General features: G+C 44.2%; 1 protein-coding gene across 1 annotated transcript in view; it reads left to right on the top strand.

The window, feature by feature from the left end:
• The window catches only part of LOC145344374 (leucine-rich repeat-containing G-protein coupled receptor 5-like), a 156702-nt gene that overhangs the window by 35360 nt on the left and 99417 nt on the right, over window positions 1-21925 (top strand). The window contains exon 2 of the mRNA XM_080191500.1: window positions 12330-12401. Coding sequence (XP_080047626.1) covers window positions 12330-12401 — 72 coding nt within the window. The remainder of the gene's footprint in view (window positions 1-12329; window positions 12402-21925) is intronic.

Below are 21925 nucleotides of genomic sequence, written 5' to 3'. Positions count from 1 at the left end.
TCATAGTCTCTGCATAAGAAATTCCTCATTTAGAACTGAAATGAGGAGAAATTTCTTGATTGAGCATTCTGAATCTGGGGAATTTTGCTCCCCGGAAGTTGTGTACGTTTATGGCTGACGTGGTTAGGTCTTTTGGGCAGAAAGGGAATCAAGAGGAATGGGAATAAAGCGGGAAAGTTAAGTGGAGGTAGAAGTTTAACCGTGATCTTGAATTATGGAGCATACTCAAGGGGCTGACTGGCATACCCTGTCCTGTTTTCTCTGAACTTTAAACTGGTTTATCTGGCAGAAGTCCACATGCAGTGACCTAACAAGTTTAATGGTGCAGTAACCTTTCACAACCCCTTGTATAACTTATAGAACAGCAGAAATTGACAAGGCTCTGGGAATTAAGACATGTCTGAAACTGAAAGGCAAAAGGTAGAGTCCAGCTAAAGTTAGCACAGTGTTCAATCTGAGTAACACTCATTGCAAACAAGACAGTCACTAAAGCAATAGTAACCTTGCCCTAAGAGACACTCTGAAGCAAACAAGACCAGCTTTCCGTTGTGCACCTGAGTTGTATGGGCGAGACCAGGGCTTCCATTGAAATCATAAAATTCGGTACCGGACCTGATTTGCAAAAGACCATGCAATTAAGCAAGCTTGCTAATGCCTCCAGTGCACTCTTATCACACAACACAAAATCAAAAGTGTGAAAAATTAGGCACATTATGAGTGCACAAAATTGGGGCCAGGCTTTTGACTAGAAACCTCCATCAATGACAACCGATAGACTCTTGGTAAATCTGAAGCTTATATCTGACCTCAGTGTGTAATATTGCATTTGACTGTTATCCTTAATGTCTTCACATTGTAACTGGAGATAGCCAATAATTGACACCTTATGATTTTTATAATGTACAACAGCCAGAGTTCCAACTAGATCCTGCCTACATTCATCTATCTTATTAGAAAGTTAATGGGGCGTCTCCCACCCATTATTTTAGATTTGATTTATTATTATCACATGTATTAGCATACCGTGAGAAGTATTGTTTCTTGCACGCTATACAGACAAAACACACTCTTCTTGTAGAAGGAAAGGAGAGAGTGCAGAATGTAGTGTTACAGTCATAGCTAGGGTGCAGAGAAAGATCAACTTAGTGCGAGGTAGGTCCACTGAAAAGTCTGATGGCAGCAGGGAAAAAGCTGTTTTTGAATTGGCTGGTACGTGACCTCAGACTTTTGTATCTTTTTCCCAATGGAAGAAGGTGGAAGAGAGTATGTTTGGAGATGTATGGGGTCCTTAATCATGCTGACTGCTTTTCTAAAGCAGTGGGAAGTGTAGACGGAGTCAATGGATGGGAGGCTGGTTTGCATGATGGACTGGGCTTCATTCATGACCCTTTGAGTTTCTTGGGCAGAGCAAGAGCCACACCAAGCTATAATGCAACCAGAAAGAATGCTTTCTATGGTACATCTGTAGAAGCTGATGAAAGTTGTAGCTGACATGCCAAATTTCCTTAGTCTTCTGAGAAAGTTGGTGCGTTATTTGATGGCATTCTTCAATTGGACCTCAAGTTTCAGTTTAGAATCACAGAATCCCTACAATGCAGAAGGAGGCCATTTGGCCCATCAAGCCTGCACCAAAAACAACCCCACTTGGACCCTACCCCTGTAACCCCAACAAATTACCCTGTTAATCCCCCTGACACGAAGGGGCAATTTAGCATGGCCAATACACCTAACCCACACATCTTTGGAGTGTGAAAGGAAACCAGAGCACACGGAGGAAACCCACGCAAACATGGGGAGAATGTGCAGACTCCACACAGACAGTCACCCGAGGCCGGAATTGAACCCGCTCTCTGGCGCTGTGAGGCAGCAGTATTCATCACTGTGCCACTGTGCCGAAAAGATTAATATATTCTTTGAAGAAAATAATTTCAGGGAACAAACTTCTTCTGCGGAATGAGCTCATCCACAATGCCATTTGTAATCGAGCAGAAATGTGTTTGTCAGTTCTACTGGCTCCATGCCTATCCTGTACTTTTTCTTTATTTGATCATTAATCTTCTTATTCATGCTTAGTAATTGTTTGTTTATTCTACTCCCTCTACTGGAGCCTTGGCCATACTGAATACCAAATTTATTGGCTAAAGTGATTAACCGTCCATGCAACGCACGCCTGACTAACTCACCAAACTCTATTTGGGGACCGTCCAATACTAGTCTTTGATTTTTTTGCATGTTTATCATAAAAGCTACATTAAAAATGTACAGATGAAATCATTTAAATTGCAGCCTAAATAGAGGTCGTTCTGCCTATTGCCAGTGCTGGCACTTCAAGCTGTAGCTATCTATTGCCGTTTCACCGCATCCTTTGTTTCCAAATACTTGTCCAGTTACTAGATAAATTATCTCTGCCTTAATAAGAAATAGGAAATAGGAGAAGTAGGCCATCTGGCCCTTCGAGCCTGCCCCGCCATTCAATAAGATCATGGCTGATCTGTCGTGGCTCAGTTCCACTTTCCCGCCCTCTCCCCATAACCCTTAATCCCTTCTCTTATCAAAAACCCATCAACCCGCTTCTTAAAAATATTTAGCGAGGCAGCCTCCACCACTTCAACGGGCAGAGAATTCCAGAGATTCACCACCCTTTGAGTGAAGAAGTTCCTCCTCAACTCCGTTCTGAACCGCCCCCCCTTTATCTTGAGGCTGTGCCCCCTAGTCCTACTGTCTTTTTTGAGCGGGAAGAGTCTTTCCACCTCTATCCTATCCATCCCATTCATCATCTTATACGTCTCAATGAGATCTCCCCTCATTCTTCTAAACTCTAACGAGTACAAGCCTAGTTTATTCAGCCTCTCCTCATAGCTCAACCCCCTCAACTCCGGTATCAGCCTTAATAGTTTTCCACTGTATCCTGTCCATGACTCTGATGTGAAAACCACGCACAATGCTATTGTGGTCCAGCCAATGTCCTGGACAGAACGAACATCACTCTTTTTTTTCTTTTGATTCAATGTTCCTATGTATAAATCCAGATTTGTATTTTTGTTTTTATCCATGAGCCTGCTAGCCCATCAAAATCCTCACCTGGATCAGCTGTAGCAGAACTCGTGTGTCTCCTTAACATCCAGGGAACATTCCCTTTGCCCTGGCTGCAGGCCTCGGGAGCCTGAAGCCTCACCATGCATAGATCTCACTCTAATCTGGCCTCTAAAGCCTGAGCATTCTCAGGGCCTGAGCTGGTGACTGCTGGTGTGAGAGTGAATGACAGTTTTTCTTTGTCATGAATCACTTCTTCTGCTTCCACATCTTGTCCCTTTACCATCGCTTGTCTAGGTGGCACTTGTGTATCTGAAAGGAGAGACAAGTATAGGGTTGCAGTAGGGATGGAGTGGGGTGAGGGGGCAATGGCAGTGCAGCGATTTTAATCAGGCAATTAAGGTTGGTTTGTTTGAATATGAACTCCCTGATTTAAGGGCCAAATTGCAGGTCCATTCAGGAGCCCATGCTCAGTATTTAAACAGGATTCCTCTGCACGCTGACAGCACTCCATATAGTGTTGCTGGATCTTGTAAGTAAAGGAATTTTGGTGAAGGACCTCCGCCTCCAAGGACTTATTACAGGTGGGGGGAGCAAAGAGGTATATGTTTACACAGTGTGAAACTTGCAAATCAGAAGATATTGTGGGATGAGGGGATTGGAATGTGAGAATGAGGGTTAGATTTGAGGATACAGTCACCTTCGATGATTTCAACCCCATCTCTGACCATAGAGTCAGTCATGGCCATTTCAATAATGTTGAGATTGTCTTCTCCATTGTGGGGCAGAACACACAACCATAGCTGTTTTCTGTCAGTTATCTGCCATTGTGGTACAGTTGTACACTATCTTGTCCTGGAAGAGAGGGGGATTTTGATTTGGTTTGGTTTATTATTGTCACGTTTATTAGTATTCAGTGAAAAGTATTGTTTCTTGCGTGCTATACAGACAAAGCATACCATTCATCGAGAAGGAAAGGAGAAAGTGAAGAATGTAGTGTTACAGTCATAGCTAGGGTGTGGAGAAAGATTAACTTAATGTAAGTGTATTTCTGAATGTGGTTTAACGTGTGGGTGATGTGTTTATCATATTTAAATAGCTGGCAACATGAGCAAGTTGTGTGTGTGTGTGAGAGGCTTGAAGCAGTACTACATGTGTAAATGTAAGATGAAGCTATGAATGAGGTAAGAGACATGGTTGATGGGGAGTTATAGGTGAGTGAAGGAATGTAGGGAATGGAGCAGTGAGGCTAATGGCTGAGTGGTAAGGATATGGAATTGGAAGATTCACAAGCCATGACTACTGAGGTTGTCTGGCACTGTGTCCAGGTCCTTGAAGCTAAACTGCTGACATTGCTCATGTTGGCTAACTGCCTCCCCCATCTTCACATTGTCTGGTTGGAGAGCCTCCTAGTCTCCTATAGAAAGAGGACTTCTCCCCTGCCTGCCTCTATCACACTAAGGCCTCCAATGATGTGTAGATTTTAAGGGATGCAAACTGGTTTGAACTGGTGCTGGCCAGTCGGATGATTGCGTCTTTTGCCAAGGTGTACAACCACTGAACTATGTGGCCTGCATTGAAAGCAAGGAGTGCAGCATTAATCGAAGACCTTGATCTCTCCATCCATTTTCAGATCTTATCTAATTTTGTGACCTGTACATCTGCAACCCTGATTCCCTTGTTATTTGGATTTACTTATTTCCACGGTTTTTTTAGTCAGACTGTACTACTTCACAATGAAATATTGTCACCTTTTGGTCAACTCTTTTAACCAAATTATATCTGCTGCCTGAACCAATTGCTCCTTCCTCATGTTTTGCTATAATCAGCAAACCCTAACTTCATTCTTTCTGTATCTATATCCATATCATTCATTTAAATATATAACAAGACATTCCCTTCAGATCCCTAGACCAAGATCCCACCAACCCATTTACCCTTACTCTGTCACCCACCACTTTCCTTTCCATGGAACCCGATTCCCTTTGCACTGCGTTAATTTTCAAAACAATCTCAATGTGGCTCATTGTCAAAACATCTTCTAAAAGTCTATACATACAACATCTATTCCCTCAATGTTTATGCACTGAAAACAATCAATTAAATTAACAGAACTCAATCTTGCCATTACTGACCATCCATGATTAGTGTATGGTCTCAGTAATCTCATTAGTGCTAAGTCCTCAGTAATCTCATTGCTTATGTGATGACTTCTACAGTTGAAGACATTTAAAAAAAGCCTCAATCATTCAACCAGTGGGCAGCATGGTGGCACAGTGGTTAACATTACTGCCTCACAGCACCAGGGACCTGGCTTCAATTCCCTGCTTGGGCCACTGTCTGTGGAGTCTGGATGTTCTCCCCTTGTTTGTGTGGGTTTCCTCCCATAGTGCGAAAGACGTGCTGGTAGGTACATTGGCCACGCTGAATTCTCCCTCAGTGTACCCGAACAGGCGTCGGAGTGTGGCGACTAGGGGATTTTCACTGTAACTTCATTGCAGTGTTCACGTAAGCCTACTTGTGACACTAATAAATAAACTTAAAACTAAACTAAAACATTAATGCAGCCCTAACTTCAATCCGAGAAAAGCAGAATCAGAAAGCCTCCACATAACAAAGGAAGAATGGCTAAAGAGAGAAAAACTCTCTTTAATCCCCATCTCCTGAGACTGGCTGGCGTAGACGCTCATTCAGCATTGGAGGATTCTGTAAATTCAGCATCATTCAGTGATTTACTGGACAGGAGATATTTCTTACCCAAAGAGTGGTGAGCCTTTGGAATTCATTAACACTGGAAGTGGTTGATGCCAAAATATTGAATGTATTTAAGAGGCGGCTGGATATAGTACTTGGGGCGAATGGGATCAAAGATAATTGGGGAGAAAGCAGGATTAGGCTATTGAGTTGGATGATCAGCCATAATTGTAATGAATGATGGAGCAGGCTCCAAGGGCCAAATGGCCTCCTCCTGCTCCAATCTTCTATGTTTCCTTTTCCAGTAAGAGTCAGTGTAACTAAGAAACAGTTCAGTGATAAATGTATAGCTGGTTTGAGTAGCTGTCTGACAGGAACACCAATACTCTTCGCTGATTTGTTACAGGATAAGAAACACAAAGGGTTGATTGTCCTATCGAAGTGGCTCAACTGAAAATTGTTGAAACTCTTCCCAGGCAGTTAGAATTTACATAAGACCATCAGGCAATAATATATCTGTTGATGTGTTTAAGAAGTTTCTACGAAGTATATTGCAACATTAGCGTATTTACAAACTCATTGTGTGAGTAATAATTTAACAAATCCCAGCAGCCGCATTGACACACAAAGGAGATTTTGATGGAGTTTATTGATGTTTCTGATTGAACATTGATTTATATCAATGATGTGTTTGTACAGTAACTTTTTTTTGTTATGTGCCACTTTCTACTGGCTAGGGTAGCATAAAATGTGTGAAGATGTCTGTCCTTTTCCCAATCAGATACCAAGTTTAGATTGAGCGCAGACAGCATGCACACGAACAAACCTTCCACACTGTTACTTAATTAGCTTCATTAATGTTCATACAGCTTCATCTTTATTGATGTTCCACTTTATTGTCAACAGCTTTTTTAACTCTTCCATTAAAGAGACACCAAGTTGTGATAATGGTTAGGCGAGGGTGAGGTGAAACTATGAATGTCAGGGTATGAGTCGTGGGGTGAATTTTCCAGCTGTGCTTCCCCCAAAGCCGGAAAACACGGCTGGAAAATCCCATCTGAGGTCAACAAACTTTTGCATGGTCCATGTCCCACTTGTTATGCTTCCTGTTATGGGTGGGACGGAAAACCTTTGCCCATGATGAATAGAATTGAGTGATGGGAGTGTCTGAGCAATTTCCGAGTCCAAAGATGTGCAGGTTAGGTTGATTGGCCATGCTAAGAAATTGCCCTGTAGTGTCCAGGGATGCATAGGTTAGAGGGATATGGGGGTGGGGCCTGGGTGGGACTGTGTTTGGTGCAGACTCGATGGGCCGAAGGGCCTCTTTCTGCACCGTAGGGTTCTATGATTCTGTGATTCATTGGTTCAGTTGATAAGATAAGGCATTTGAAAGGATCTTCAATGATCTTGTCCACTCATGCGAGGTCATTGAACTTCTTTCTACCTGCATTGCATTCTTAGGGTTCTACTCAATACGCCCTGCTCCCACTGTCTACACTGTTTGTCTAGAGGCCCCCATGAAGAGGACATTTCTCCTCCTCTGCGAGGTCTCCAGTAGAGCACCTGAGAACCTTGGAGTCCACTCTCTCACCACTTCATCATTCTTATTGCTGTCTAGATACTCTTCCCCAGCCACTTCCAGCAGCTGTAATAGCCACAATTCTGTGTTACAAATCTTGTCAGCTAGTAACTACTGTAATATATGCTGCTCCCACAAAAAGATCTAAAATGGCAAAAAAAAAACACAATTAGCACCTAGCAAAGACATGTTATTTATATTATGGAGAGAGGGAACTGAGGACAAATCTTTTTGTTACCTTGGGATTCAACTCTTAGAGGTATCAACTCATCAGGATCATTTTTCTTTTACTCATTTGTGGAAGCTGGTTTTGCTGACTTGCCAGCATTTATTGACCATCCCTAACTGCCTGAGGGCAGTTGAGAGTCAACCACATTGCTGTGGCTCTGGAGTCACATGTAGGGTAAAGACGGCAGATTTTCTTCCCTAAAGGACATTAGTGAATCAGGTAGGTTTTTTCCAAAAATTGACAATGGTCATCAATAGATTCTTAATTCCAGATACTTTGTATTGAATTGAAATCCACACCCCCTCCCCACTGCCATGGCAGGATTCGAACCCGGGTCCCCAGAAACATTAGCTGAGTTTTCTGGGTTAATAGTCGAGCAAAAGTGGTACCACGAGGCTCCATGCAATTTATTCTAAACAATTTTCTGCTTAATTGGATACAGCTAGCAATAATTGCAAACTGCTCTGGTGGCCTTACACCCAAGGACAGTTAAAAACATTTCACTGGAAGAAGATAGTACTAAACAAATTATATTTTAAAAACATCCCTATGCAAACTTGTCTTCCTTGTTATACCATTCCAGCTATTCAATCAGGCTGATACTCTTTATGTGATTGCAAGCTTCACCAATGGTTTGTAAACTTTTGAAGAAGGTATTTGAAATGTTTGCGACTATGCATCTAAATATTTAAATGCGTGCATGTGTTCCAGTGCGCTGAATTCCAAGGTTTACTCTTCCTTCTGAGAGGCAAATATCAGTAATAAAAGCACATAGTGTGCTTTGTAAAACTGTGGGGGCTGGCAGTGATCACGCGTACTGATAATGAAAGCTTCATTCAGTCAGATGTTGTTTTCCACTATCTTTTGATGATATTGTCAAGGATTTTTTTTACTCGGCTAGTTAAACTTTGGCATAGCTTTCTTGCATTGTGCAGTCAAAACATCTGACAGCTGTCTGCACTCGATGTGATAAAAGAAATACAAAGTCGCCGTGCACAGAATTGCAGATTCTTTTTGACAGCTCTCTTATTTGTGTACTTCCTATAGCTATCGTGAAGGTATTTCATTCCATTGATCCTGACTACAGGAGTACCTGAGGTGGTTCACTGCACCTGCCTGGAGAGAGACTTGGAGCAGCACTGTTTACATTTAAAATCCTTTTGGGCAGCAATTGTCCATGGGCTGTTTGTCTATTGCAGGTTCTTTTGCAAGGCACTTGTACATGCAAGCAGGAAAGAATGTAGAAAATGATAATAAATAGGCATATTTCTTTTTAAGTTCATTTATTAGTCTCAAGTAAGGCTTACATTAACACTGCAATGAAGTTACTGTGAAATGCCTCTAGACGTCACATTCTGGCACCTGTTGAGGTTCATGCATCTAACCAACACTTTCAGACTGGGAGGAAACCCACACAGACACGGGGAGAACGTGCAAACTCCACACAGATAGTGACCCAAGCTGGGAATCGAGCCCAGGTCCCTGGTGCTGTGAGGCAGCTGTGCTAACCACTGTGCCATCCCAAATATTTAATTTTTAAGGAAAAAGAAAGAGTTGGATGCATGCTGGTTAATGTCAAAAGATAGCGAGGTAACCAAACAAAACAACAGCTCATCGAAACAGAGTAAAAACATTGTGATTGAACTCTTCAATTAATGATACTGTGATTCAGAGAGCCACCATTTGCAGTTATCATCTGAGATCACGTTTAGTGCGCTTATCATGATTTTTGAACAGATAATCCAACCATTCAAGCCAATCACACACATCAAAGTATGTCTTTTTAACTTGCTTTTAAGCATTGTAGATCACATTCCTGAATAATTTGGCCTTACTTATTAAAATCAGAGTCATTACTGTTTCTGAATCTGAGACTGAACAATTCTTGATGAAACCCTTTCAGCATTTCAAAAGGATTGCATTGTCAGGGAGGCATTTTGATTTGATTTATTATTGTCACATGTATTAGTATACAGTGAAAAGTATTGTTTCTTGCGTGCTATACAGACAGAGCATGCCGTTCATAGAGAAGGAAACCAGAAAGTGCAGAATGTAATGTTCCAGTCATAGCTAGGGTGTAGAGAAAGGTCAAATAATGCAGTGTGGGTCCATTCAAAAATCTGATGGCAGCAGGGAAGAAGCTGTTTTTGAGTTGGTTGATATGTGACCTCAGACTTCTGTACCTTGTTCCCGGCGGAAGAAGGTGGAAGAGAGAATGTCAGGGTGAGGCAAAGTACAGGAATGAGATAGAGAATCTGGTAAACTGCTGCGATAACAATAATCTCTCCCTCAATGTCAACAAAACGAAGCTGATTGTCATCAACGTAGAGGAGAACATGCCGCTGTCTACATTGAGGACCGAGTAGAAAGGGTCAAGAACTTCAAGTTTTAAGATGTCCAGATCACCAACAACCTGTCCGGCTCCCCCCCCATGCCAACACTATAGTTAAGAAAACCCACCAACGCCTCTACTTTGTCAGAAGACGAAGGAAATTTGGCATGTCAGCTACGACTCTCACCAACTTTTACAGATACACCATGGAAAGCATTCTTTCTGGTTGTATCACAGCTCGCTATGGCTCCTGCTCTGCCCAAGACCATAAGAAATTACAAAAGGTTGTGAATGTAGCCCAATCCATCACGCAAACCAGCTTCCCATCCATTTACATCTGGCTCAGTTCTCTGTTAATTAGTGCAATTACTCAACCTGAGATAGAGCCAAATGGATATATTTGCAGCACAGGAAAGCTGTTGAAAACATCAAAGTGAACAGAAATGATATTAAGTCTATTAACGGTAAAGCCACCTGATGCAGCATTTGATTGATTACATTACAACTTTGTTTTGTGCCTTACTTCATTAGCTTAATTCATAAGCTTCTGGGAAAGCAAATTGTTTATCAATGCTTACTTGAAAGGATTTGTTAAGCATACAAACTTTTAACTACTGTTGGTCGTTCTTAGATTTCTCAGAAAAAGGTAAACTATGAAACCTTCTTTACTGTAATGATATCTCTGGGGTCTGAATAATGTACTTGACATTCCTCCAAACCTGAGATGTAGCAGGGGCGGGGATCTTACCAGAATTTGGCAATGTTGGTTCTGGTGAAAAAAATGTTTGAGATTTTCCAGCCTCCCAGCTGCATGTTTTCCAGCAGTGGAAAGCCACATGCTGTTCGCTGGCAGCAGAATTCTCTGGTCCCACCCCATGTCAATGGCATTTCCCACTAATGCCACCTCACGCCACTGCGAAACCCGTGGGAGGGGGTGCGCCAATGGCGGGACTGGAAAATCCTTCCCGCGTGAACGGCCGGAGGATTCCGATGAGTGTGTTTCTCTCCAGAGAAACATTTTGGTTTTATCACCACACTCTGTCAAAGAAAAACAGCTGGGCAATTCTCACCCCATCATGGGGAGGTGCGGGGCCTAAACACAAAGACAGGCTGTGCTAAGATCAGAGCGACCTGTTTAAAGGACGCCCCAATCTGAACATGAATAAACCACCCCCCCCACCAGCCCACCACGGAAGCCTCAGGGACCACCTCCACCATGATCGGAGTAGGCACCTCCCTCCCCCACCCCTGCCTCAGCAGTCAGTGTCACCTTATCTCCTTCCCCCAAACATCAGATCCCTCCCCTCCAACGCCTTAATGACACAGTCAATGCCAGCAGTTGCCACTCCACTTCCCCTGGAATATTGAAACCCTAGCCCCCTGCCCCCCCCCATCACTATCCCCACCCACACAGTCAATGCTGAGTCCTAACTTCACCCCACCCCCCCACGCAAAATGTCCTTCTCTGACATCCCAGCTCCCGCATCTGCTCCTGGCCACCAACACATAGACAGGGCGGCACAGTAGCACAGTGGTTAGCACTGCTACTTCACAGCTCCAGGGTCCTGGGTTCGATTCCTGGCTTGGGTCACTGTCTGTGTGGAGTTTGCACATTCTCCTTGTGTCTGTGCGGGTTTCCTCCGGGTGCTTCGTTTTCCTCCCACAGTCCGAAGATGTGCGGGTTAGGTTGATTGGCCGTGCTAAAAATTGCCCCTTAGTATCCTGAGATGCGTAGTTTAGAGGGATTAGCAGATAAATATGTAGGGATAAGGGAGTGGGACCTGGGTGGGATTGTGGTTGGTGATACGTAATGGGCCAAATGGCCTCTTTCTGCACTGTAGGGTTTCTTTGATTTCTAATGAATCCACCTCCCCACTCCCCACCACCAATGAGGCTCCTATTGGAGCCCATCCTGGCACAGGTTGGCACAATGCCTGGCCATCTCCCCCTCCCCTGGGGGCTATACTCATTCTTACATGTCCAGGTGGCAGGGGGTGGTGGGGTCCCTACAAAAGGTTCACTTCTGGGTGCACCTGTTGTAAACCGTGCCAATGTGATTGGGTTAATCATATTGAATCATATGCATTCAAATAGATGTAAATCAGGTTCACACTCATTGTGAACATGAATCTAATTACATCATTGGCAAGGGGTGGCAAAAAAATCGGAAGTTCCGAACTTGCTGGCGAGGTCCATGACTTCCAGGTTTCACCGTACCTTGAGCCCACGTTGGCAAACTCACAGACAGCAAGAGCAGGTTCAAGGACCTGCCTCAAATCAAAACCAGCACCAAAGATGTTCTAGCATTACATCCTATTTATCTGCATTTTTAAAAATGATTAGACATTCTCAGTTGCTGGATGTTTTAACAATAACTGCAAGTTTATGAAGTTTATTGTAAATAGCCAAATCTGAATGTTATAACTTAGATTAACACAAACTCCACTTCATTCTCCTCTCAGGGATCTCAGCATGAACAATATCACTGAGCTACCCCAGAATGGCCTTTTCAACTTGCATTTCCTGGAGGAGTTGTAAGTATTGCAGCACTGCTCTTAGTCTTAAGCAGAATACTACACAACCCATGTGGTTATAAGGTGTAAAAATGTTTGCCTTGTGACAATGCTGAAAAAAATTAGCAAAGTTGCTTGAAATGAGTAATGCTACAGGGAAAAGATTAATAGCAAATCTATAATCCAAATTAAAATGGGATATGGGGATCAGGCAGGGAAGCCAAGGTGAGGTTAAAGATCAACTATGATCGTACTGAGCGTGCTCAGTGGGCCAGTGGCTACTCTTGCTCTTACTGTGGTAAAGGAATCCGTCATAAACTCAAACTCCAAACAATTAAGACCATGATTTATTAGAAAAACTTACTAAACATTCCTCCCCAAATTTGTCCCCTTCACTCACCCCTGAAGTTTTTATTTGTTCATGGGCGTCACTGGCTGACCAGCATTTATTGTCCATCCCTAATTGCACTTGAAGGTGCAATTGAGAGTCAACCACATTGCTGAGAGTCTGGAGTTACATGTAGACCAGACTTCCTTCCCTAATGGATATTAGTGAGCCAGATGGGTTTTATGAGAATAGTTTCATGATCATCAGTAGAGTTCTAACTCTAGATTTTTGTTGAATTTCATCATCTGCCATGGTGGGATTTGAACCTGTGACCCCAGAGCATTACCCTGGGTTTCTGGGTTATTAGGCTTGTGATAATTCCACTATACCACCACCTCCCCACACTAGCTTTCTGGGACTTCATTCAAGAAGCTATTCTTCATTAATTGCTAATCAATTGTGGGAGAAATGACTGAATTTGATCACATCCTTATCAAACATGCAGTTCCCAACAGGATCACTGGATGGTATAGTGGGATGACCATCTCTCTCACTCCTAACCAGCTGTGGTTCTTCCATCACCACCCAAGCTGGGATCAGCTGTGACGATGAAGCACTAAGCCTATACCTTTACTGATCTATATGGGACAATACCACACCGATTGAGTACTTATCCAGTGACCTATGAAGCGTTGTCTCTTTGCTTTACTGCCAAGCGGACAGCTATTGACCAGAGAATCTAATGTCATCATCTATGAATGTCAGCACAATTCTCTATATGTAGGCAAAGAAACCAACCCTCAAAACCAAAAATGTAATGCTCACCTAAGCCACAAATGCAATTGTAACTTTCCTGGTCTACACTCACCAGCCAGGGTAAACAGCCTATTCCCATCTACCCTGTCACATCTTGTAAGGATTTTGTAAATTTCAATTCTTTGGAACACTAGAGAATAAAGGCCCAGTTTACTCAAACTTTCCTCATAAGACAATCCTGCCATCCCAAGGATTAGTCTGGTGAACCTCCATTGCACACCTTCTATGGCAAGTCCATCTTTCCTTAGAAAAGGAGACCAGAACAGTGCACAGTACTCCAGGTGCGGCTCCACCAGGCACTATACATTAGCAGCAAGTTTGCTCTGGTGCTGAAATTCTCTTGCAATGAAAGCCAACACACCATTTGCCTTCCTAGTTGTTTGCTGTATCGGCCTACTACCTCTTAGTAACTGCTGAATAAGGACGACCAGGTCACAGCTCCTCTTGGCATCAACACTTCCTATTCTCTCCCCATTTAAGAAACACTCTGCCTTTCTGTTTTTTCTGTTATCAAAGTGAATGACTTCCCAGTTATTCACAATTCTGGGTGGCACAGTTGCACTGCTGTCTCTCAGCGCCAGGGACTCGGGTTCGATTCCCAGCTCGGGTCCCGGTTTCCACTGTGTGGAATTTGCACGTTCTCCCTGTGTCTATGTGGGTTTCCTCTGGGTGCTCCAATTTCCTCAAAGGCGTGCTCTTTAGGTGCATGTAAATTCTCCCTCAATGTACTCGAACAGGTGCTGGAATGTGGTGACGAGGAATCCATACAGTGCAGAAGGAGGTCATTCAGCCCATTGAGCCTGCACCGACAACAATCCCACCCATGCCCTATCCCTGTAACCCCATGTATTTGCCCTCTAATCCCCCTGACACGAAGGGCCAGTCAACCTAACTCTCACATCTTTGGACTGTGGGAGGAAACTGGGGCACCCGGAAGAAACCCACACAGACACGGGAAGAATGTGCAAACTCCACGCAGACAATAGGGCACTGTATGGATTCTATGTAACAGCCTGCCATCCTGAAAATGACCTATTTATTTCTAATCTCTGTTTTCTATCTGTTAACCAATTCTCAGTCCATGGCAGTACAATACCCCTCACCAATCCCATGTGCCCTAATTTTGTTTACAACCTCCTATGTAGGACCTTATTTAAAGGCTTGTGGAAATCATATCTATAAACTCTGAAAAGCCGGTCAAACATGATTTCCCTTTCACAAATCCATGTTGACTCTGCTGAAACTTTACTTTGTAAGTGTCCAGTTATCCGCATTCTTTATAGTAGATTCAGTACAAACGCAAGTAAACTATACTTGTAGAAAAAGTCAGAGTTCAGAAATTAATGAAAAGAAAATCCAGCTGTGTACACACAATATGCACATGGAGATTGCAACTCCATGACTAGGTAGATGATTTCATTAATTTACACTGCTGCAGTGAAATAAAAATTTTAGCTGCAAAACTGACCTTACAGAAATGAAGATGCGGTATTGATTAGAATCCAGGAACACTTGATTTGATTTATTACTGTGACATATAGTAACAAACAGTGAAAAGCATTGTTTCTTGCATGCTATACAGACAAAGCATACTGTCCACAGAGAAGGAAACAGAGTGCAGAATGTAGTTTTACAGCCATAGCTAGGATGTAGAGAAAGATCAACTTAATGCAATGTAGGTCCATTCAAAAGACTGATGGCAGCAGGGAAGAAGCTGTTCTTGAGTCGGTTGGCACGTGACCTCAGATTTTTGTATCGTTTTCCCGATGGAAGAAGGTGGAGGACAGAATGTCTGGCAATTTACCAATGTCATGCCATGTTATATCTTTCATTGTTCCAGCAGATGTCACTTCCACTTTCTGTTAATCAGGTATCATAGAATCCCTACAGTGCAGAAGGATGCCATTTGGCTCATCGAGTTTGCTACAATCCCTCCTAGGCCCTATCCCCAGAACCCCATGTATCTATCCCACTAGTCCACTGACACTGAGGGACAATTTAGCATGGCTAATCAACCTAGCCCATACATTTTTGGAGTATGGGAGAAAACTGGAGCACCCGGAGGAAACCCACGCAGACATAGGGAGAACAAACTCCACACAGACAGTCACCCAAGGCTGGAATTGAACACACGTCCCTGGCACTGAGGCAGCAATTCTCACCACCGTGCCACCCCATGAGAATACAGAATTATATCACCAAATCAAATAATAGAAATGTTTCTTGGCAAATCTGGTGAAAGATATATTTTTAAAGAAACACAATTAAATGGTGGGAGGTACTACTTTACCCACTTTATGCTTGTTCATTTAATGAGTGGTCTCTCAACTGTCAGATACACTGAAGAACTAAGCAAGGAAGCGCTTGAACAATAATAGTTGCAATAAAAGAGCCTAAAACTGTTAGTCTGGTTTATCCACCAAAAAAAAACCCGCGGAAAGTAGGGACAGGCAGCTGAAGTGGAAAACCTAGCCAGAAATGATCGATTTCTGAGTGCTTTATACTGAATGCCCAATTTCCATTTGAAAATGTGGAAAATGGGCGTTTTCTAACAAAGAGTGGCTTAGTGTATCATGGAATATAATCCCATCGGTGTATTTTTACCGCAATTATTGTTTAAAGCCCAAGACAGGTGTTCTAAGGAAAACAAGGAAATGGATACCACCAAGTATTCACTCAGAGGATCGGGTCACTTTTATTTCCACTGAACAATCATTTTTGGAGCAAACCGCTTACTAACTTCAAATAACACCTGTTCCACCAAATCACATCTAAACATAGAAAGAATTAAATTCAAACAACATTGGCCTGCTCTGCAGGTACATTGAAGGTAAGTCTATATGCACACACATAGAGGAGAATTGTAAAGCAGTTCAGACGAAAGGCTAGTTTAGATTTCCTTGGATTGGAGGAACTGCAGAGGCCGCCAGCTAGCAATGATAGGTCTTTCTATTATTTAGCAGATCTTTGTTACATTCCCCTGCCTTGTATGAGCTGTGGCCTCCTAGTATTGGTGGCATATTGCTTTTATGGAAAGTAATGGAGATTTCCGTATCTTACATCTACCTCTTAAAATCTCCTCTGTCTATCGCATTGATTAGTCTTTGACAGAATCTTCTGTTCGTACAAATCGTGCAACTAAATTTGCATCTCAACTGGTCTGTTGACTCGGCATGTTTTGCAGTGAGTGGGTGAATCACAGGAGTAAGGTTAGAACAAAGATCTGAACACACTCATTGTGATGGCAGAACAGCTGCTGTATGGTGCTGCACGAGCTAAGCTAGGGAGGGAAAGGTTGGTCAAGATCCCTGCACCTGATGACTGTTCAGTGATCCATGTCATGAATGATAGGTGAAAATCACAGTGTACCTGGTTTTATCGCCAGCCAGATTGGACAGCCTGTGCAATCATAGAATCCCTATAGTACAGAAGGAGGCCATTCAGTCCATCAAATCTGTACCGACAACAATCTCACCCAGGCTCTATCCCTGTAACCCTAATTATTTACCCCACTGACCCCTCTAATCTATGCATTCCGGCTCACAAAGGGGCAATTTAACATGGCCCTATTCCCGTAACCCCACATATTTACACTACTAATCCCTCTGATACAAGGGCCAATTTAGCATGGCCTATGCGCCTAACCCGCACATCTTTGGAGGGTCACTCAGCAGTGAGTGAATACTGACTACTTGGACAATGATAGCTGGGAGCAGCTGCCATCTGCTATCGAGAAACTTCTCCGGAAGCCTGATATCCCAGCAGGCAGATGTAGCAGGAAACTATGGCGATTATAACAACTGGGCCCCATTCCAATGCCCCCAGTCCACTTCCTGCCCAGAATCATAGAATCCTTACAGTGCATGAAGGAGGCCATTCAGCCCGTCAAACCTGCACCAACTCTTTGTCAGAACGTTGGAGCCAAGGAGCAGAACGTGGAATCGTTGTGGGTAGAGATTAGGAACAGCAAAGGGAGGAAGATGCTGGTGGGTCCCCGAATAATGATCTGGAGGTGGGGCGGGCTGTTAACGCGCAAATAAGTGCGGCGTGCAGGAATGGGACGGCCGTAGTTATGGGGGATTTCAATCTGCGTATTGATTGGTCGACCCATGTTGGACATGGTGGGCTCGAGGAGGAGTTCTTGGAATGCTGCCGGGATAATTTCCTTGAACAGTGCGTGTTGGAGCCGACGAGGGAGTGAGCTATCTTGGATCTGGTGCTATGTAATGAGACGGGTAGAATTAGGGACCTTGCAGTGAAGGATCCTCTTGGGGAGAGTGATCATTGTATGGTGGAGTTTCTGGTGCAGATGGAGGAGGAGAAAGTGGGTTCCCGGACACGCATCCTTTGTTTGAATAGAGGGGAGTATGGTAGGATGAGAGAAGAATTGGCGAATGTGGACTGGGGGAGTGCATTGGAGGGAGGGTCTGCTGAGGAGCAGTGGAGGATCTTTAAGGAGATCTTTCTTGGTGCTCAGCAGAAATTTATTCCGATGGTCAAAAAGGACTGTAGGAGGAGAGGTAATAAGCCGTGGATAACGAAGGAGGTGAAGGAAAGTGTTAAATTAAAAGCGGAGGAATTTAGATTAGCTAAGAGTAGTGGGCGAGAAGAGGATTGGGAGAGGTTTAAATGTCAACAAAGATTGACAAAGAAGTTGATAAAGGAGGGTAGGAGAAACTATGAAGCTGGGCTAGCGCTTAATATAAAAAAGGATAGCAAGAGTTTTTATAAATATATAAAAAGGAAGAGGCTGGCTAGGGTGAATGTTGGTCCTATAGAGGATGAGAAAGGGGACCTAGTGGTAGGGGATGGGGATATGGCTAAGGTATTGAATAACTTTTTTGTTTCTGTCTTCACGGAGGAGGACGTGAATAATTTGCCGGGTGTTAGCGATGGAAAGGTGGTAGGACTGGAGGGTCTTAATGACATTACTGTTACTAGAGAGGCGGTGCTCGACAGACTGGAGGGGCTGATTGTGGACAAGTCGCCAGGACCGGATGGAATGCATCCAAGGGTTCTGAAAGAAATGGCAGAGGTTATAGTGGATGCATTGGTGGTTATTTTCCAGACATCGCTGGATTCCGGGGAAGTGCCGGAAGATTGGAAAACGGCTAATGTTACGCCGTTGTTTAAGAAGGGTGCCAGGCAAAAGGCAGGGAATTATAGGCCGGTTAGTTTAACGTCTGTGGTAGGTAAAATGTTAGAATCTGTCATTAAGGAGAAAATTGCAAGGCATCTTGAAGGGAATTGCTTGATAGAGCAGACGCAGCACGGTTTCATTAAAGGGAAGTCGTGTCTGACAAATTTACTGGAGTTCTATGAGGATGTGTCTAGGGCGGTGGATAGAGGAGAGCCGGTGGATGTGGTCTTTCTGGATTTTCAGAAGGCGTTTGACAAAGTACCTCATAAGAGGTTATTGCAGAAGGTCAGGGGACTTGGAGTTGGGGGTAGGGTGTTATCGTGGATAGAGGATTGGTTGTCAAATAGGAGGCAGAGAGTGGGGGTCAACGGGTGCTATTCGGATTGGCGGATGGTGACTAGTGGAGTGCCCCAGGGGTCGGTGCTGGGGCCTCAGCTTTTTACCATTTATATAGATGATCTGGAGGAGGGAACCGAGTGTAGGGTGTCGAAATTTGCGGATGACACCAAAATTGGGGGAACGGCAAATTGTGTGGAGAGTCTGCAGAAGGATCTAGATAGGCTGGGCAAATGGGCCAGGAAATGGCAAATGGAATTTAATGTTGGCAAGTGCGAGGTGGTCCACTTTGGAAGGAAGAATGGTAGGAAGGACTATTACTTACGTGGCGAAAAACTGCAGCAGGCGACGGTGCAGAGGGACCTCGGGGTCCTTGTGCATGAGTCGCAAAAACCCAGCTTGCAGGTGCAGCAGGTGGTCAGGAAGGCGAATGGGATGCTGGCCTTCATAGCGAAGGGGATTGAATATAAAAGTAGGGAGGTCTTGCTGCAGCTGTATAGGGCATTGGTGAGGCCGCAGCTGGAGTACTGTGTGCAGTTTTGGGCGCCGCACCTGCGCAAAGATATTTTGGCCTTGGAGGGAGTGCAGAGGAGGTTTACTAGGCTGATACCGGAGTTGAGGGGGTTGAGCTATGAGGAGAGGCTGAATGAACTAGGCTTGTACTCGTTGGAGTTTAGAAGAATGAGGGGAGATCTCATTGAGACGTATAAGATGATGAATGGGATGGATAGGATAGAGGTGGAGAGACTCTTCCTGCTCAAAAAAGACAGTAGGACTAGGGGGCACAGCCTCAAGATAAAGGGGGGGCGTTTTAGAACGGAGTTGAGGAGGAACTTCTTCACTCAAAGGGTGGTGAATCTTTGGAATTCTCTACCCGTTGAAGTGGTGGAGGCTGCCTCGCTAAATATTTTCAAGAAGCAGGTTGATGGGTTTTTGATAAGAGAGGGGATTAAGGGTTATGGGGAGAGAGCCGGAAAGTGGAACTGAGCCACGACAGATCAGCCATGATCTTATTGAATGGCGGGGCAGGCTCGAAGGGCCAGATGGCCTACTCCTGCTCCTATTTCTTATGTTCTTATGTTCTTATAACCCATGTATTCACTCTGCTAATCAATCTAATTTTACATCTTGGGACACTTCAAGGGCACTTTAACATGGTAAATCCACCTAACCTGCACACGTGGGAGGAAACTGGAGCGCCCAGACGAAATCCACACAGACACAGAGAATGTGCAAACCCCACGCAGACAGTGACCCAAGGCTGGAGTTGAACCTGGATCCCTGGTGCTTGTGAGTCAGCAGCGTTAACCACTGGGCCCTGTGCTGCTCATGGGTGTGAAGACACATGATGTGGATGTGCCGGCGTTGGACTGGGGTAAACACAGTAAAAAGTCTGACAACACCAGGTTTTAGTCCAACCGATTTATTTGATAGTAAACGCACAAGCTTTCGGGTTAGTCCCTTCGTCAGGTAAATGGAGAGTTCTGGCCTCAGACAGAGCATATAAAGCACAGACAGTTTACAGATTACTGATTAGAATGCGAATCTTTACACCTAACCTGCTGACAGAGAGATCCGCAGAGAGAACAGCCGACAGAGATATCCGCAGTGCAACAACCTAAGAGGAAGGAATCCAATTGGACTCCTCCGGAAGGCCGCTGCCCTCGACTGGACTTGTATGCCCAAACCATCAGGAGGTGCGTTAACACCAGATTCATCAGCCGCACTCACAAGACAGCCCCGAACATCATCCAAGCACAACGCAATGCCATCCACGCTCTCAAGACCAACCGCAACATTGTCATCAAACCAGCAGACAAAGGAGGGGCCATCATCATACTGAACAGAACAGATTACTGTAAAGAAGTGTACCAACAACTAAACAATGAAGAACACTACAGACAGTTACCCACAGATCCGACCAAAGAACACACTCGTCAACTCAACAATCTGATCAAGACCTTTGATCCGGACCTTCAGAGCACCCTCCGTGCTCTCATTCCACGTACTCCCCGCATTGGAGATCTCTACTGCCTCCCAAAGATACACAAGGCAAACACACCTGGCCGTCCCATCGTATTGGGCAATGGGACTCTGTGTGAGAACCTCTCCGGCTACGTCGAGGGCATCCTGAAACCCATTGTACAAAGAACCCCCAGCTTTTGTCGCGACACTACGGACTTCCTGCAGAAACTCAGCACACATGGAGCAGTTGAACCAGAGACACTCCTCGTCACAATGGATGTCTCGGCGCTCTACACCAACATCCCCCACAACGATGGCATTGCTGCAACTGCCTCAGTACTCAATGCTGACAACTGCCAGTTTCCAGATGCAATTTTACAACTCATCCGCTTTATCCTGGACCACAATGTCTTCACCTTCAACAACCAGTTTTTCATCCAGACACACGGAACAGCCATGGGGACCAAATTTGCACCTCAATATGCCAACATCTTCATGCACAGGTTTGAACAAGACTTCTTCACTGCACAGAATCTTCAACCGATGCGATACACTAGATACATCAATGACATTTTCTTCCTTTGGCCTCATGGTGAACAATCACTGAAACAACTATATGATGATATCAACAAATTCCACCCCACCATCAGACTCACCATGGACTATTCCCCAGAATCAGTTGCATTCTTGGACACATGCATCTCCATTAAGGACGGTCACCTCAGCACCTCACTGTACCGCAAGCCCACAGACAATCTCACAATGCTCCACTTCTCCAGCTTCCACCCTACACATGTTAAAGAAGCCATCCCCTATGGACAAGCTCTCCATATACACAGGATTTGTTCAGATGAGGAGGATCAAGACAGACACCTCCAGACCCTGAAAGATGCCCTCTTAAGAACAGGATATGGCGCTCGACTCATAGATTGACAGTTCCGATGTGCCACAGCGAAAAAC

Source organism: Carcharhinus amblyrhynchos, chromosome 6, assembly GCF_965287045.1.
Source record: "Carcharhinus amblyrhynchos chromosome 6, sCarAmb.v2.hapA, whole genome shotgun sequence".
Lineage (NCBI taxonomy): Eukaryota > Metazoa > Chordata > Chondrichthyes > Carcharhiniformes > Carcharhinidae > Carcharhinus > Carcharhinus amblyrhynchos.
The sequence above is the reverse complement of the archived record's forward strand: the minus strand, read 5'-3'. Positions and strand labels throughout refer to the sequence as shown.